This window comes from Magnolia sinica, chromosome 1 (assembly GCF_029962835.1).
Source record: "Magnolia sinica isolate HGM2019 chromosome 1, MsV1, whole genome shotgun sequence".
Classification (NCBI taxonomy): domain Eukaryota; kingdom Viridiplantae; phylum Streptophyta; class Magnoliopsida; order Magnoliales; family Magnoliaceae; genus Magnolia; species Magnolia sinica.
The window spans coordinates 130,525,870-130,543,271 of record NC_080573.1 but is presented as its reverse complement, the minus strand read 5'-3'; the positions used below and the strand labels follow the sequence as shown (position 1 = coordinate 130,543,271).

At 42.2% G+C, this 17,402-nt stretch overlaps 2 protein-coding genes across 2 annotated transcripts; one reads left to right on the top strand and one right to left on the bottom strand.

Annotated features, from left to right (window-relative positions):
* The first annotated feature begins 1,936 nt into the window (after positions 1-1,936).
* Positions 1,937-3,185, top strand: LOC131217119 (serine acetyltransferase 5). The gene has a single exon (XM_058211886.1). The coding sequence runs from the start codon at positions 2,108-2,110 to the stop codon at positions 2,996-2,998; it is 891 nt and encodes a 296-aa protein (XP_058067869.1). The 5' UTR covers positions 1,937-2,107; the 3' UTR covers positions 2,999-3,185.
* Positions 3,186-15,381: 12,196 nt separating this feature from the next.
* Positions 15,382-16,360, bottom strand: LOC131217110 (abscisic acid receptor PYL2). The gene has a single exon (XM_058211875.1). It carries the CDS (start codon positions 16,155-16,157, stop codon positions 15,570-15,572), a length of 588 nt encoding a protein of 195 aa, XP_058067858.1. The 5' UTR covers positions 16,158-16,360; the 3' UTR covers positions 15,382-15,569.
* Positions 16,361-17,402: the final 1,042 nt, after the last annotated feature.

Here is a 17,402-nt window from a genome sequence, read left to right as displayed (position 1 = left end):
TCAAGATCTCTTAATACATAATTACTGCTAATGAAAATGAGATCAACTCATTTTTAGGCGCCTATTGAACAAGGTCTTAGTTATTTAGCTCTTTCTTTGGATACTTTCTAGGGGTTCCTTATTCATCTTTTAATGCTATTTTGCCTGTCTTATTTATTTCTTTTGGATGCTTTCTACAGCTTTCTTCATCCTTATGCTATTTTGCCTGTCTTAGTTAGTTAGTTATTTCTTTTTCTGTGTGTCTTAGTTATTTAGGGCCTATTTGGATTGGTGGAAATTATAAAGTAATTGGGGAAAGTAAATTGATTTCCTCAGATGTGACGGTTTCCCTCATTTATGAAAGACTAGAGGACTGAGGAAATCGAATTGCTTTTCCTTAGGGCCAGATCGTATTAATGGAAAGCATGGGAAAGGAGCCTAGTTTGTTTTTCAATAAGATTTTCCTAGAAATTTAGGATCTATTATCAAAGTTGTTGTCTGCCAAAACAAAAAAAAAAAAATTTCTTGAGAAATAATTCTAGTTAGTCACTAGCATGTGCTAAATTGGCACATGTGGCACATGTGGCATGCTTGAAGATGGATAGCGGCGCATGTGGCATATGCTGCATATATGGGCGCTTGAAGCTGAATGTTGCACACTTGGTACATGTGAGGTGCTTGAAGCTGTACGGTGGCACACATGGCACAAGACGCGCGGTGGCTCATTTGACAGTTGTGCACTTGAAGCTAGATGGCAGCACTTGTGCACATTGGCACCATTTGCACGTGGCATATTTGGAGTGATTGAAGACGGACAATGGCACATGTGGCGCATTGGCGCATTCGGAATGCTTTTGCACGTTTGGGGTGCAAGAGAAGATGAATGGTGGTACATGTGGTACGTTATGGGGCGCATGAGAAGATGGATGGTGTCACATATAACACATTAGCACATGTGGGACGCTTTACGCTTGTGGAGCGCAAGAGTAACATATGTGGCGCATTGGCACATGTGGCATAGTGGCATTGTGGGGCATAAACGAAGATTGACAAAGGCTCATTTGGCACATTGACAAATGTGGCACATGTGAGACAATTGAAGATGGATGGTGGCACATTTGGCCTTAACTCTTGAGAAACCCATTTTCCTTCCATTGTGGAAAAATGCCTTTTTTAGGCATGGAGGTGGACAAAGATAGAAAGTGAGAAATTGTGTTTCCCACAAATGCACACAGAGAAAGTCTTGACAAACAATGGAAAGTGAGTTTAATAGGAAACAATATTTCCTTTCTTTTACATGAATCCGAACAGGCCCTTAGGTTTCCTAGCTATCCTAGGAAAATGACGATTTCCTTTTCCTCACTCTGACCTAATGAAAAGGAAACCTTTTCCTCTTCCACAGTTTTATTTAGATGTGATGTTTTCCTTTCCTTAGCTGCTTTTTGATTTCCACTGATCCAAAAGTTATTTCCTTTGGATTTATTTATTTATTTTCTGGGGGTATTTTCTTCGTTTTCTGGGATGAATTGAATTGATTGGATTCTCATGCCCTTAAGTGAATGATTAAAAGAAGACATAAGGAAGAAGAGGTGAATTTTGTATGGTTCTTTCTCCCATTATTTATTTGCTTATTTGATGAAACTGATATTTTCTTACTTCATTATTATAAAACTGCACCCCCTCCTTTTTCAACCTTTCAAGCACACACACACACACACACACACACACATCTCTCTCTCTCTCTCTCTCTCTCTCTCTCTCTCTCTCTCTCTCTCTCATTACATAATGTTAAGATAGTGTGACTCCTATTCTTGAGCTGCTATTTGTTTCTTGTTACTTCTGCTCTCTCTCTCTCTCTCTCTCTCTCATTGCATAATGTTAAGATAGTGTGACTCCTATTCTTGAGCTGCTGTTTGTTTCTTGTTACTTCTGATTTGCTTTCAGATCTTAATGAAGAATCAAATAAACTGAAGTGGTCCTATTTTATTCACAAAGATAAAAGGTTATTTTGCTACTCAGAAGCCAGTAGAAGCACCTCTATCCTTATCCATACCCCAAAAGGTCTCCCTACGCTCAAGACTCCCAAAATCAACAAAAAACTTCAGAAACTGCAACCCCTCGATCAACAATGCCAGCAGGAGAGCTCATCTCCTATACTACAGCCCCATCTACACCCCCACTGGTGTCTGAGTCTGTAGAAGACGAGTCCTCGTGGGTATGGTCTCAAATCAAAGCTGAAGCTCGTCGTGATGCCGAGTCGGAGCCAGCCTTAGCCAGCTACCTGTACTCCACCATACTTTCTCACTCATCTCTAGAACGCTCGTTGTCATTCCATCTAGGTAACAAGCTTTGCTCCTCCACTCTCCTCTCAACCCTCCTCTATGACCTCTTCCTCCATACATTCTCCTCGGACGCATCTATCCGCTCTGCCACAGTTGCTGACCTCCGTGCTGCTCGCCTCCGTGACCCTGCCTGCATCTCCTTCTCCCATTGCCTGCTCAACTATAAGGGCTTCCTTGCCTGCCAGGCCCATCGCGTCGCCCACAAACTTTGGACTCAGGACCGCCGCCCCCTAGCCCTAGCCCTCCACTCCCGTGTCGCCGATGTCTTTGCTGTTGACATCCACCCTGCTGCCAAGATTGGGAAGGGGATCCTCTTTGACCATGCAACAGGTGTTGTCGTGGGAGAGACCGCAGTGATTGGGAACAATGTCTCGATTCTACATCACGTGACACTGGGCGGGACAGGGAAGATGGGTGGGGACCGACACCCGAAGATTGGCGATGGGGTCTTAATTGGGGCTGGAGCGACAATTCTTGGGAATGTGAGGATTGGTGAAGGGGCGAAGGTTGGGGCGGGGTCTGTGGTGTTGATTGATGTTCCACCGAGGACAACGGCAGTGGGGAACCCTGCGAGGCTTGTAGGAGGGAAGGAGAAGCCATCGAGGCATGAGGATGTGCCAGGGGAGTCCATGGATCATACATCATTCATCTCGGAATGGTCAGACTACATCATATAGTTTCTGTTTTTGTTTCATCTTATTAATGGTTTTTTTGTTTTCTTTTTCTTTTGAGAAAACATCACACTTCTGTTAGATGTGCACAACTATAATATATAAGATGAGAACTTGTTGGAATCTGAACTCCTTTCACAAGGAAATTGTATCGTTATTGCTTGTTTTGGGTTATTTTTATTCATCTTCATGGGACATTGTTCTCTTTTGCCTGGAAGAGATTTTATAAGTGAATTACAATTACATGAATGTAGTGTTCTGTGTCTTTTATTTTGTTGGCTTGTTTGGTTTTAGTGGGTATTCTTTCAGAAAGTTTCTGCTATACATTGGCCACACCGTGTTAGATCCTGACAACCAATTCACCATACATCTAGCAGACATGTATTCCAATCTAGGCTGTCCAAATTTTGGCCCCCTATCGTGGATGGAATGTAGCCCGAAAATCAGATTGGTAGGATGACCTTAAATATCTGGTTCACCCATTTAATTTGAACTGCCAACCATTTTCTTTCCAGCTGTTCATTTATGCCCCCAACTGGACAGTTAGGATAATTTGGTTGGTAGATTTTCAGGCTATGCTCAAACAATGATGGAGCCCAAAATTTCGATAGTTTGGATTGATGCAAACGCATGCTGCTCTCTCTCAGCAAAAGGGCTAGGATAGGCACTTGAGCTTTGATCACGAGGACTGCTACCAAAGATATTTTTACAAAACTAGTTACAGCTACTGCTTCCCTTCTCCTTCTTTGCATCCACCTCAGGTTCTTTCTCATCCATGATTTTCAAGAACTCCTGCAGTCGTTCTTGTCAGAGTCGGATGTGAAACTGGCTGAGCCAGAGGTGGAACAGGTCCGTCATCATCCCCAGGATGTGGAATGGGTCGTACATCCTTAGGATGGCGTTTCTTACGTTCTCTGGATGTTTCCTGTACTGCCTGAACTGACGGAACAATCTCATGAAAAACATGAGAAGTGCAAGGAAACATGCGATGCCACATATGAGGAAGAGGGCCCAGAAGGTCCTGAGGCTCAAGTGGGCCGCATATGAGGAAGAGGCCCCAGAAGCTCTTGAGGCTCAAGCGGCTCACATCGACTGTATTGGTCATTTGAGTGGAACACCTGTAGCGGGAAAGCCATTTCTCATGCATCCTTTGGAGTTCGCTGCTCTCAGACAGGGTGGGGATGGCTGTCGACAAGTCCACTGCTTGAGGAGAATCCCTTTGGAAGGCCTGTTGAGATAAGGCAGTGCTTGTAACTAACTAGTTTCGAACCAAGGTCGTGTTTGGATGTTCAATTGTTTGAATCGCAATAATTCAATTCAAGTGGAAATGAATCAAATGAACGAAGTGTATCGAGTCCATTTCCACCCACAATGAACGAATAGCCCCCAAATTTTGAATTTCACAGCCATTTTAAGTCCAACTTGAAACACACACAATTGCATTTAGAGGTTCGGCCATCATTCTGAATTAAAAATGGTGCCACCTCCGCATTGGTCACTTCTTCTGCATTGAATTAGCTATTTGGGTCATTGCAACTCAATTCAATTGATCATCCAAACACACCATAGAAGACATCGGCACAGCAATATACTCAAATTACGATTGGAAATTACAAGCTGTCGTTGAGATCGCTAAATCCATAATATGTTTCTATTTGTTATTATAGTATCAATTAGTCAAATTACTGATCATGCTAGATAAAAATGAAATCATAGAAAGATTTTAACTGATATCCAATAAAAAGAGATTGATGGTGTTTGGATCCATCTTGTCATTCTTGGAACTGATTAAGAGATTGGAAAAGTACTCATCAACAAAGAGAACCAGTTTAGTAGTCTGCCTGTTCAGCCAAATTAGTAGTCTCCTACCCCCTCCAGCATGCAGGACCCCACCGCTGCAATCCAAATCGTTCACATGGTGGCCCCATCATGAATAGTTCATAAGACAATGATGTGCAGGTTGCAGAACCAAGTTCATCCATATAAAAGAGCTGTCCTTGATGGATTTGGAATGTTGGCTATTTCAGTTTCAACTTTCAACCGTCGGTTTGCAAGCCAACAAGACGGAATAGATTCATTCAATCAGTGGTGTGTTTGTCCACAGTGGGTCATCCATGATGGAGTCGAAGGACTGGTGAATCCTATCACAGGGAGTGGGCCTATGAGCAAAGACGATTCAAGGACTAATTCTGGATGGTACAGTGGATTACTCAATTTTTTGTAGTTATTTATGTGGGTATCACTTCATTTATGCACTGCAAGAGAAATGAGAAGAGAAGGCGAAATACTTATGAATCGCCATCCACTTTTCGTGAACTCCTGCCCGGCAACCCTGAACTTGCAGTTGGTGTTGGACAAGAAGAGCTCAATATAAGGAAGCTCATCGACAACCTGATTGATTTGCTTATGCATTTCCATTTTTTGGGATCTCAACCTGATTGATTTGCTTATGCATTTCCATTTTTTTGGGATCTCTCTCTCTCTCTCTCTCTCTCTCTCTCTCTCTCTCCAAAAGAATATAATGATCCGCTGACATTTGGAGACCCTTTGGATGTCATCAAGTGGCTTAGGATTGGAAATGAACATTTGACAGAGGCTTCTCTGCAAGCTTGGGTAGTCATGTTAAACAAAATACTTGGGTTTAGCAATCTTAAAAAGCACCAGATAGCAATGCCTAAACTTATTTTATTTTATTTTTATTCTTATTTATATATATTTCATGTGGATGAAGAAACAGTGGAGCATTTGCTCCTTTACTGCTTTTGACTGAAGGCCATGTGGAATCATTTCTTCAAAAATGTCTGGGCAAAGTTGGGTTCAAAATGTGTTTCCAAAAGAGGCAAGTGGGGGATGGCCTTCTAAACAATAGAGGGAAGGTGTTTTGGAGGATGCTGCTACCTTTGCCACTGTATGGCTGCTTTAGAAGGAGAGGAATCCTAGGATTTTCAATAACGTTGACTAACTCCTACACCACCGCCCCTTTTATAGATTCTAAATGAATCTTTAATTAAATTCACCCCAACTAAGAGATAGATTTCAAATGAATCACAATTTATTTCAAACCAATCTAATCTTCCTTAATATGTTAAAAACCTAATCATAAAAAACAATTAGAAAGTAATTATATCTCTGAATAAGCCCCATATCTTTAATCATATTAATCACATCCCTTTCATATCTTCAATCACATCTTTAAAATAGCCCCAATATCTCCCAAAAATAGTAAATTGTAATCCTTGATTTAGGTCTCTAAATCTAAAAATAAACAATCCAAAAATCAGCACATGTTGGGCCTTGGGGTGTGTATGGGCCTATGTCATTGCAGACCCTCCCCGGGGTCCCACTAAAGGAAGGGTATCTCAAGCTCAACTTTAGTGGGTTCTCCATGGGTAAACCAAGCAATACTAGGATCAGGGGTTTATTCTATCACAATAGAGGGGTGGTTTGGATTGCTTTCTTTTCGTGGAGTCATTTTTCTGGGTTTGTCGTTTTTTCAAATGAGCATGTACAAGAGATAACACCCTTGGAATCTCCTTCAATAATGATCAAGTCTGCAAATTCAACTAATTCCACAATTAATCTCAGCTCGGTCTTCATCACTTCCATTTGTGCTTGGCTTGAGAGATGCCCACAATTGTCCAGGAGTATCCAAGAGAGATGCCAGGTGATGAAAAGAGTGATTTAATTGATGGCCTTCAAGAAGAAGACTGACGAGAATGGGAGGTTGATGATGGCCTTCAAGAAGAAGACTGTCGAGAAGGGGAGGTTGATGATGGCCTTCAAGCCATTGAAGGAAAGAGCTCATATATTGGGTGACTGAGAAGTGGCCGTCATATGAGGATCCTTTTTCAGAACCTTAGAGGCTTGTGAAAGGTCAATCATGGAAGGAGTATGACTGCATTGCCAGATACCAGAGACGAGGCTCTTCCCAAGAGCATTGAGCTTTGATCTTGATGGTGAGATTTCTCTGACCATGATAGTTTGACACAAATGGCACATGCAGGTACTACTGGGACTGACTCGGACCAGTGGGAAACTGCCAAAAGATGAGTCCTGTGAAATGTAGACTTTGGAGAGGCATAACTTCGGCCATCTCATCCATCTTGAGTGATCTGTAGATCATTTGAAGGTCCTGAGATATATGACAAATGAAGAACTTTTTTGGCCTGGTACTAAAGTTCAGGGAATGGATTAGCAATCAAGCTTGAGTTTCTTTAGTTGGAATTTGTGTTATAAAAGGCCAAATATTGAGGATTAAAATCTACTAAGTTGGATAGGATGAGTAGTTGAGATCTAATGTGAGTTTTTCTTATAAGAATGATGGAAGGACGAAATTCCCCCAGTGTTTGATACGTACAGAGCTGACTTTAGGGCTGCGTTTTCTAGATTCGAGGAAACCTTCAATTCCAGTGCTCATTCATATAGCATATACAAACAAAGATGAAGCTTCCGTGTTACGAGCTACTTTGCTTGGTTTTAATCTAGCATCAAATAAGCTAGGTCGGGTTTTGGGTCAATCCTCAATGGATTGGAGCAAAAAAGGATGCTGGACTGGGTCAACCTGTCTCATTATAGGTCAGGCTCATGCCTAAGATTCATAGGCATGATGGGCCAGGCCAGGCTAAAGTTTAGGTATGAGCTAACGCATTGGCTTGGTTTGTGGATTTTTTTAACTAGAAGAGCTGTGTTGAGCAGGGCAGTCATCACTGACAATCAGTTGATGGGCCGTATTTGAGTTAAGATATAGTTAGTAATTGTATACATGAGTGGGCTGTATTTGGGCTGTTGTAGTTCTTAATTTGAGTAAAGCTACCTCTTCAATTCAATTACAGAATGATTGTGAGAATCATCCGTCGAGTAGTTGGCCATTGTCTTGCTAGATCGATTTGGAACCATCAATGAGTGAACGGCAGGGGAATTGAATCGTTTGCTTAGGACTGTATGAGTGAGGAATCTTTGAAAGCAATGAAGGGGAAAGATAAAATCCATTTAAAGGCAGGAGATTAAGTCCTTGAAGTTTTGTTCGACACAAGTATCAGAAAGCAGATGATGATAGGGAGATGGAAGCCAGATCTGCGCATGGTCAAACTTAATTTTAATGGCAGACTGAATGGGTAAACTGGCAGGAAGAGGTGAAAGAGAATGCATAAAAGGGTGTTGCATGCAACTTGTCGGATGATGACTTATCATCCAACTAGCACATAAGTGTCCATGTGTCGTGTGGCTACCAACACCCAACCCATACTAAAGGATGACCCCGCTGCCATGAAGAATACCTGATGCAAAAATCAGGCTGGTCCACTCATCATGTGGGCCTGGAGAACAATGGAAAGCCATGGATCTATTACAAAGGAATAATGATTTTGTTGGAGGAGGTTTTGTTAACCCTAAGACAAGACAATCTGCCAGTACGCTGTGGGCCTTGCCGGGGAGTGACCTGCTGCAGAAGTCAGGTGAGCCACTCATCTAGTTGGCTACCCTGTACATCATGCTGTCTGTTGAATGTTGATGGTTGACGATATGATGATTTTTTTTTAAAAAAAAATCACCATTGTTCCTTACAAGGGTGGCCTGCCTTGGGAGTGGACGTGATAGTTATGCAAGATCATGTGCAGAGTGGACAACGTGCCAGGTTGTTCTGGGTATAGATATGAAGGTGTATCATGCATAGTGCATCTATCTTGAGGCAAAATAAAAAATAAAAAATAATAAAAATCTGTGTTCGTGGAGAACTACAAAAGTGGATTTTACCTAGTGAGCAAAATTCATTTGATCAATTAGGAGTGGCAATAGGCTAATATGCCTAGACCAGTCCTGGTCGTCCAACCCTGTAGGGCTAGGGCTTGGGCGCAGGACCCTAAAGTTGGTCTGAGGGCTGGCCTAGGCCAGGGCCAATGATGAATGGCCTGGCTTGTCCTGTTGGCCCAGCCCAATCATCAAGTAGGTCACTGTTATAAAAGAATGGACGATTTGAAGACACTTTTAAGTGGTCCATTTAACTTGTGTAGGTTGAAAATCACTTTTGGATTTTATGTCATATAGCTTTGTTGAAAACCATTTATATGATGCGATCTCCAATGGAGGGATATTGCAAAAACTAAATAATAAATAATAAATAAAATTTCAAACCAGTTATCATCTCACGCTTCTCCTGATAGGATCGTCCCTGGCCCTAGCCCAGCTCGACCCTACAGGTCTAGGGCCAGGGCTGAGGCCTTTCTATCCTGATGAGGACTAGGGCCTGGCCCTAGCTTGACCAATTGCCAACTCAGTGATCATTTGATATTGTAAACATTGTTGTACTGGTAGATCCGTTCTTGTTAAGTAAGACATCTTGTTGCACAGGTGGATCTAATTTTGTCAAGTATCTGACCATTATGCCAAAAGCTCTAAGACTGATGGAACAAATCAAGCTAGGTCATTAATCCACCGGGGCACTAAGACTAATAAAACAAATCAAGCTAGGTTGTTAAACCACCGGGGCTTTTGACCATTATGCCAAAAGCCTTAGGACTGATTGAACGAATCGAGCTAAGCCATTAAACCACTGGGGCTGTAACATATTTACATATTGCCAGCAGACACCTATCAGGTAACCATGGCCTATATATAAGGGCTTGTTTGTATGGTAGGTTACTTTATATAAGCTACTTATACCTCAAATAACTTTTCTTGGTTTCTACTAATTTAAAAGATAAGTATGTTTAGTAAACAACATACTTATTATAATTTATTTGATCCACCCTTAACATTCATTGTCCATCATGTGGGGCCAATCTTTGATGTGGACTGCTCATTATGTTGGGTCCACCTTGGTTCTATCTTCAATGTGAACCATCCATCGTGTGGAGCTTACCTTCAACGTGGACCATCCACCTTGTGAGGCCCACATTCGATGTTGGCTAGCCATCTTGCAGGGCTCACTTTGGATGTGGGTCACCCATCATGTGGTGCCTCCCATCAATGTTATTGTCCATCATCTGGGGCCCACCTTCAATATCCACCACCCATCTTGTGGAGCCCACCTTTGATGTGGATCATACATCGCGTGGGCCGTCCATCATGCAGGCCCACCATGATGTGGGTTATCCATCATGTGGGGCCCATCTTTAATGTCCACTACCCATCTCATGGAGCCCACCTTTGATGTGGACCGTCCATAGTGTGCACCCCACCTTCCATGTGGGTCGTCTATTAGCGGGGCTCACTTGGATGTGGGCCATTCATCATTAGATGCTGAGCTTTGGTGTGGACCACCCATATATGGGGCACAACATCAATTTTAATTGTCCATCATGTGGGGTCCACCTTCAATGTCTATAGCCCATCATATGGAGGCCACCTTTCATGTAGACTATTCATTGTGTGCTATGGATAGAGGTTTACATGAACCGAGCTAGCTCGGTTAGCTCGCTCGACTCGACTAAAAAAAGCTCGTTTCGACTCAGTTCAAAGCTGAGTTCAAGCCGAGTCGAGCTGATTTTTTTAGCTCGAAAATGAGTTCGAGCTGGCCCTCGCTTGACTCAACTCGGATCGAACCCAGCTTGAATCGAACTCGGATCGAACCAGTTCGGTGGCTCGGTTACTTTGATATTGATGTTGCTCACCAAGTGTTTGACGAAATGACTCAAAGAAGTGCAGTTGGTGGCAAGGAAGGTATGTATATGAAACCAACACCCTTGTTTTCTTAATTTTTATATTGCTTAGAAGGTGTTTGATAAAATACCTGTAAATCCATTATTGCTGTCTCAAATACAATGAGATTTTGAAGGAGCGGTCTAGGTGTTTGTGAAAATGCTGCAATGGCGAACTTGGCTCAAACTGGCCTGAGTTGCTGACCGAACCGAGCCGAGCCGAGCTGAGGCCAGCTAGTGGTCGAGCCAAGTCAAGCTGACGCCAGCTCGACTCAGTTCGACTCAATGTACACCCCTAGCTATGGATTGTCTATCATGTGGAGAGAGAGAGAGTAGAAAAGTAAAATGAAAGAAAAGAAAGATTTTTTATTTTTTTTGCTTATGACTGTAAATCACTTTTAAAAAGATGCTTATCAAACTAACTTTAAAAAAAATAATAATAATAATAAAATAAAGTAACTTTTTTGTTGCTATGAGAAATTTTTTTTACGATAATTTGTAGAAGTTTTATTAGGGGTGCACATCGAACTGTGGAACTGGACTGAAACCGTTGGATCGGTCCGGTTTGGTCTGGTTATAGATAACACCTGTTTCGGTTCCAAAATTTCGAGAACTGTTGGATACGGATCGGTTTCGGTTTAGGGCCTTGTAGAACCAAACCGAACCGAACCGTAAATCCGAATCATGACTCGAACCATCGATCCGAACCTTTACTTTAAAAAAAAAACCCTAAATATCTAATCTCTCTAGCTTGACTGCTGCCGCCCCTGCCCTGCCCCTGCCATCTCTTTCGCCGACTGTCGCCCTGCTCCTGCCCCTGCCCTCTCTCTCTCTTTGTCGCCATCTCTCTCTCTCTCTCTCTCTCTCTCTCTCTCTCCATCTCTATTTGCTACTGTCGACAGCCCAGGCCCCCACCCAAGCTCCCGCACAAGCTATGCAGCGCCCTGCCCAGGCCCTACCTAAGCTCTGTGGCTGTGCGATGCCCTCTCTCTCTCTCTCTCACCGTATTTGGGTGCTACTGCAGTACCTACTGTGGCACCTGTTGAGGACCAATGTCACATTTCTCTTAGGATGCAACACGAGCGAAGGATGAGTACAGAGTTGAGGATATTGAGAATCTGATATGGATGTGAGGGAAGGCGAAAGGGTACAACCAAAGAACATGTTCTTTTCTTCTTCTTTTCTTTTTCTTCTCTTTCTTCATCTTTTTTTTTTTTTTTCCAAATCAACCAAATCAAGAATGACTCACCTTATGTAGATTTAAGAGTAGCCACATTTGGAGAGTGATGGAGAACATTCCTTCCATATTGGAATGTTGCAACCAATAATCAGTCCCATTGTTTAGGCTGATATTGCAAGGTTGCAGCCATTGGTATTAGGGGTGAGTTTGCTATGAACATTATCTAACTGGGCTAGATTTTTAAAAGCCTAGAACTGTGGAACCGATCTGGAATCGAACCATTTTTCACGGTCCGGTTCCGATTCCAAAAATTGTAGAATCGTTAGGAATGGTTCAGTTCTGTTTTCACACCAGAACAGGACCAAACTGACCCGTGTGCACTCCTAGGTTTTATCCACACTATCTATCAGTTTGCTAGCTCATTTTAAGGCATGAGTTCAAAATTGAAATATATCCAAAGCTTAAGTAGACCACACTAAAGGTAACAATAGGGACTGTATGCCAACGTTGAAACTTCCTAGGGCCTCAAAAGTTTTAGATCAAGCTGATAATTTATGTTTTCCCTGGGTGAAGATCCACGTGACCTTACAAGTAGGTTACATGACAAGTAAACATCAATGTACCATAGGAAGGTTTCAATACTGTGATGTGTTCTGCTTTAGTTTCTAATTTGTTATAGCTTTGGGCTCACACACAAAAATAGCCGGCAAAATGGAATAAAATGCATACACTATGGTGGGCCCCACAAGGTCCTTTCACCACATAGCTATTCGTGTTGGGTTCACCATGCAATCCATTATCCATTTCCTATGTGACACGTGTCATGGTGCTTTCTCTTATTATTGTTGGGGTTTGGAAATTAGATTTGCTAGAACTATGAAATACTCCCAAGTGGTCATGCCAACGGGCGATCCAACCGTATATTCCTGATGCAAATGACATTGAATGGGCCACCTGATAGAAAGAACACCTGTAGGAGATAACAACCGTACAATTAGATTTGGTGGACCAACTGAGTGGTTAGAAATAAAATGGCCGAATTTCTCCCAGTCGTTGGAAAAGTACATTAATTTTGGCACTTCCGTTGGATCTAGTCGGTGCAAAATCTGCCACTTGTCCCATCGATAGTGGGGCCCACATGTAGGTTGCGAAAACCGCAGTCAATGGCATATATTTCCTCATTTATCTCTAAGATTAGGAGTAAGGACGTTTTTGACCGTCCGATTAGTTTGGAATAGTAGTGACCTTCGTGATTCCAATAGATATTAAAAGAGATTTTCAACGTGAATATTTCTGAAAATCTGCGTGCTTATTAACGGACAGCTGAGATTTTAGGTGGTCAATGAAAGGTTTGGATTTTACCAAACTGATGGCCTGTCATCTTTCCGTGAGGGAGCTTCCACCCTCTCTTTGCAATCACGTGTAATCTGCACAACAGACACATCCAACAAAAGTCACGTGGAGCCTACAATAATGGCCGTGTAACTTCCATCCGCACGTTTATTGCGCTTCCTATGTTTGGACATCAGCCTGGACGCAGATCGGGTGGTGTGTTAAGGGCGGTGGGGCCCACTTTGATATATTTGTTTTATATCCACACCGTCCATCAGTTTTATATCAAAAAATGAAGCAAATCAAAATCTCAACTGGACCACAACGCAGGAAACGGTGGGAATAGTGACATCCACCGTTGAAAAATTCTAGGGCCCACCGTAATGTTTATTTTCCATCCAACCTGTTGATAAGGTCACACAGAGCTGGATGAAGGAAAAACACAAATATCATCTTATATCATCTTGGTCCAAAACTTTTGTGTCCCCGAGAAGTTTTCAACGGCGGGAGTTCAATCACCACCGTTTACTGTCGTGTTGTCCATTTGAGCTTCGATCTGCTTCATTTTTAGATTATAATTCTCTAAAACTAACTGGCAAAACGGATGGACGGCGTGGGTGCATGGTGGGCCACACATCAACGAAAGTCTCACCCCCTCTCCGAAGTGCGTTGCACGTCGTGTCATTTATACCATACACGGGCATACTTGCAAATATGAAACACGGCGGGATTCAATGTTTAGATCTTTTGTCTACATAAAAATCATATCATTTCACTCCATGTGGACCAGAACGAGTAAAGTAAACTGACGGATATTATTACCTTTTTTGGCCATTCATTTATTTTTATATGCTGTGGCCCACCTGAGGTGTGAACTCGTCTGATTTTTACGCCAGAAGATCTAAATAGTGTAACTCACCTGATGGAAAGCTCAGATCTCAAACACGTGTGGGATTATGACACATGCGTACGCAGTAAGGATGGATGGGGCTCCGACACGTGTTAGCAAACATCCGAAAACAATATATGGTTTTAATTCACGCCTGTCAGCCGTCCGATTCAGAATAAGTGTGTGGCCCACCTGATGAGTGGACCAGCTTGATCTTTTGCGCATGGTAATTTTCTCGTATGTTCCACACAAGTGCCATGTTAGCACGTATGAATCGTTCATGCATGGTTAACCTTCCGGGCCACACATCAGGTGGGCTGCCTGCACGCGGATGAGAAAAATCCAGAGTTTTATAAAAGATAACGAACGGCTGATATTAAACATACCCATGAGGTCCACCTGATGCACAGACCGTGGAATGTTTACGGATGAGCGGTGTCAGTTGCTCACACATGTGGCACGTAGGCATGGGGCGCCATCGCAGCATATCGGAATCCAAGATGGAGATTCCTTTCACATGTATCCTAAGGTTAATCACATGTTTCCTATGTTTATTAGGTGACTGCCGTTGGAACCAGGGTTGAGATTGGAGCCTTACACCAGATGGATTCTTAGTTTTCCTTGATAAAATGAAACCAACGGCTAGAAAAGAGACAATGAGATGAAACTAACGGCTAGAAATGGATAAGATTGATGATGAAGGACATGCACCTTACATAGAAGTACTTGTCCACTTTTGTTTGTAACGTGAACCCAACGTGGAGAAATTGGAAGGGAGTTGATGTTTGTAGCGATGGTTTTTTTTTTTGTTTTACTTAATGTTTTTGATTTGTTCTTTCCTACTTTGCTTACAAAAGGACAAATGAAAGAGGTGTGTGTGCCAAAAACTGGGGGTGTAAATGTCATTTCCAAAAATTGAAATAGCAAGATGTGTTTTTTATTGAGAGAGAGAGAGAGAGACGAAATTGAAGGAAACCCACAACCAAAATGGATACTTATTTGGGGTTTCTTAAACTGAGAAATCAGTGGAGAACCAAAACATGAGTGTATAGAAGATGAACAAAGAAAGTTGAGAGAGAGAGAGAGAGAGAGAGAGAGAGAGAGTTGATGAAAAACCAAGACTACAAATGATTTTTGATTTTTTATTTGGTCTTTCTTAATTTGAGGGGAGAAATCACAGGAAACTAAGAAGAGAAACATGAAATGAAATGAGAGAGAGAGAGAGAGAGAGAGAGTTGATGAGCACCTGTCCTTTCTTAATTATAAGGGAGAAATCAAAGAGCACTAATAAAAGAAACATGAAATCAGATGAGATGAGATGAGAGAGAGAGAGAGAGAGAGAGAGAGAGAGAGGGAGTCCCAATTGTGATTTTGATCATCTATAGAATTACAATAAACCCACTCACTAAAACTAAAATATTAAACCACCCCAACTTCCACAAACCACTCCTTTTTTCATCCTTAAATCACAAACCTATATAAAATTAAAATTTGAAAAAGCAAAACTAACCCATCACCGCCATCATCTTCATCGCTGCAATCTCAACCATCACCATCTAGTGTACCCATCATGTCGCCTGGTTGAGAAGCCATTGCCACAACCGCCAGCTTTTGTAGGTTCAATTTCACAACAGTATCCACAAACATCTTGGTATCTTCGCCTGTGTTTCCATCAGGTATATCCACAACATAAGACTCCAACACAACTGTATACACCTTCCCTTCCTTACTAAATTCATTCAGTGATGTCACAGACCTATAGTTTTTTAGCCTATGCTCTCCACCCACTACACTGAAACTCAGTATATGTTTCTCATCATCCAACACCTCAAGCCTCTCTGTGCTCGTCGACGCCGGAAGTCCTGATATCACCGTCACATCTCTTATGCTCCCTACACCTCCATCTCCCCTCATTGAACAGCTCTTGATGAAGTGCTTGTACCTTTGAGGGTTCTCAAAGCTCCGCACAAGCGGCCACACCGTGCGAAGCGGAGCATCCACCTTCTGCATGATCAGCGATGTACATGTTTGCGGGGGCCTCTCAAACGTGTGGTATGTCCTAATGAGGGGATCAAGCTCGGTGAGTTCTTCGTGGGTGAGGCCATGTGGGGGTGTCTGGGAGGGGTCCATGGCTCAGACCCTGGTTCAGGTTAGCACTGGTGACACACGTGTGGATGGTGTGTGAGGAAGGAGGGAGACCATGCAATGGGGAAGAGGTGGAAGGAGGAAAATGGGTTGTTTGTATTTGTGGAGAGAATGGAGGTTTGTTGCATGGAATTGAGGGGGACTTATAAGGGAGTTGAGTGTATGTCATGACATTTTTTTCTCGTTCAGTGACGGATATGCCCTTTTGTTTTCTCCTCTAATGACAAAAGCCTCTTTGGCATTTTTGTTTATCTTAAAAGGCCAAATTAGAGAAATCCTTCTCTAAAGTCAGCAATTTGATGAAAGAAGTAATTAAGATGACAAAAGAAGGGGTGGCTGATAATGTGGGGTGTGTCCTCATATGTTGAAAAATGGCAATTGTGTCCTTGGTATTGTGGTGAAACAAGTATAATCAGGGCATGTTTGGATGTCACCTCCTCTCAAAACAGTATCGAGTTTGCTTTTATAATCATTTCAGGAGCGTAAAAGCTGAAAAATGAGAATATTGCTCACACGGGCGTCATGCCTGGGCTAAGCATGCGTTCTCGTGCCACATATGTTAGGTTTGTATATGATGCGTTTCTCCATGATTCTTTTCAAGTTCGATCTGGCAGTTACCTGTTCTAGTTTATTCTTTTGTAAGAAAATCAAGTCCCTTGAAATTCATGTACCTACATTCAAGCTTTTAAAGGATATACAAACTTGAATTGGGTGATATGGGCAAAAAGAGACGTGGCATGAAGTGATGCAACCCATGGTTCTAAAACTCATCAGTGACTTAGATTAGAAATCTTTGGTCCTTAAGAAACTTTCTTAGGAGTGAGACTCTCGATTCAGACTCATCCAGAATCGTCAACTTGACTCACCAACTGGGTCAATTGGATGTTATTGCATGGACTTGATCCAAGATTTCAAGCTGGGTTACTAGGCCTGTTTGGTATGCTGTATTAAATGTCATGGAATTGCATTAGATGGAATTAACATCATAATTATACAATGATTACATGTATGGAAATGCCACAACTTTTTTTACTGTTAAATTCCATGTTTGGGATCAAATTATTCACGGTATATTCAGTGAAACCAATTATGGTGGACCGTGGAATTATAATGAATGGACCAAATTTTACAACTAATGTTGGCGCCTATACACGTATGCAACTCAAATGTCATGTGTAAGGGTGCATGTGCATGGACGGTGTAAATAAAACAGATGCATCAATGTGGGGC

Excerpts from the sequence above, each read along its gene's own strand:
- LOC131217119 (XM_058211886.1), top strand. The coding sequence starts at position 2,108 with ATGCCAGCAGGAGAGCTCATCTCCTATACTACAGCCCCATCTACACCC.
- LOC131217110 (XM_058211875.1), bottom strand. The coding sequence starts at position 16,157 with ATGGACCCCTCCCAGACACCCCCACATGGCCTCACCCACGAAGAACTC.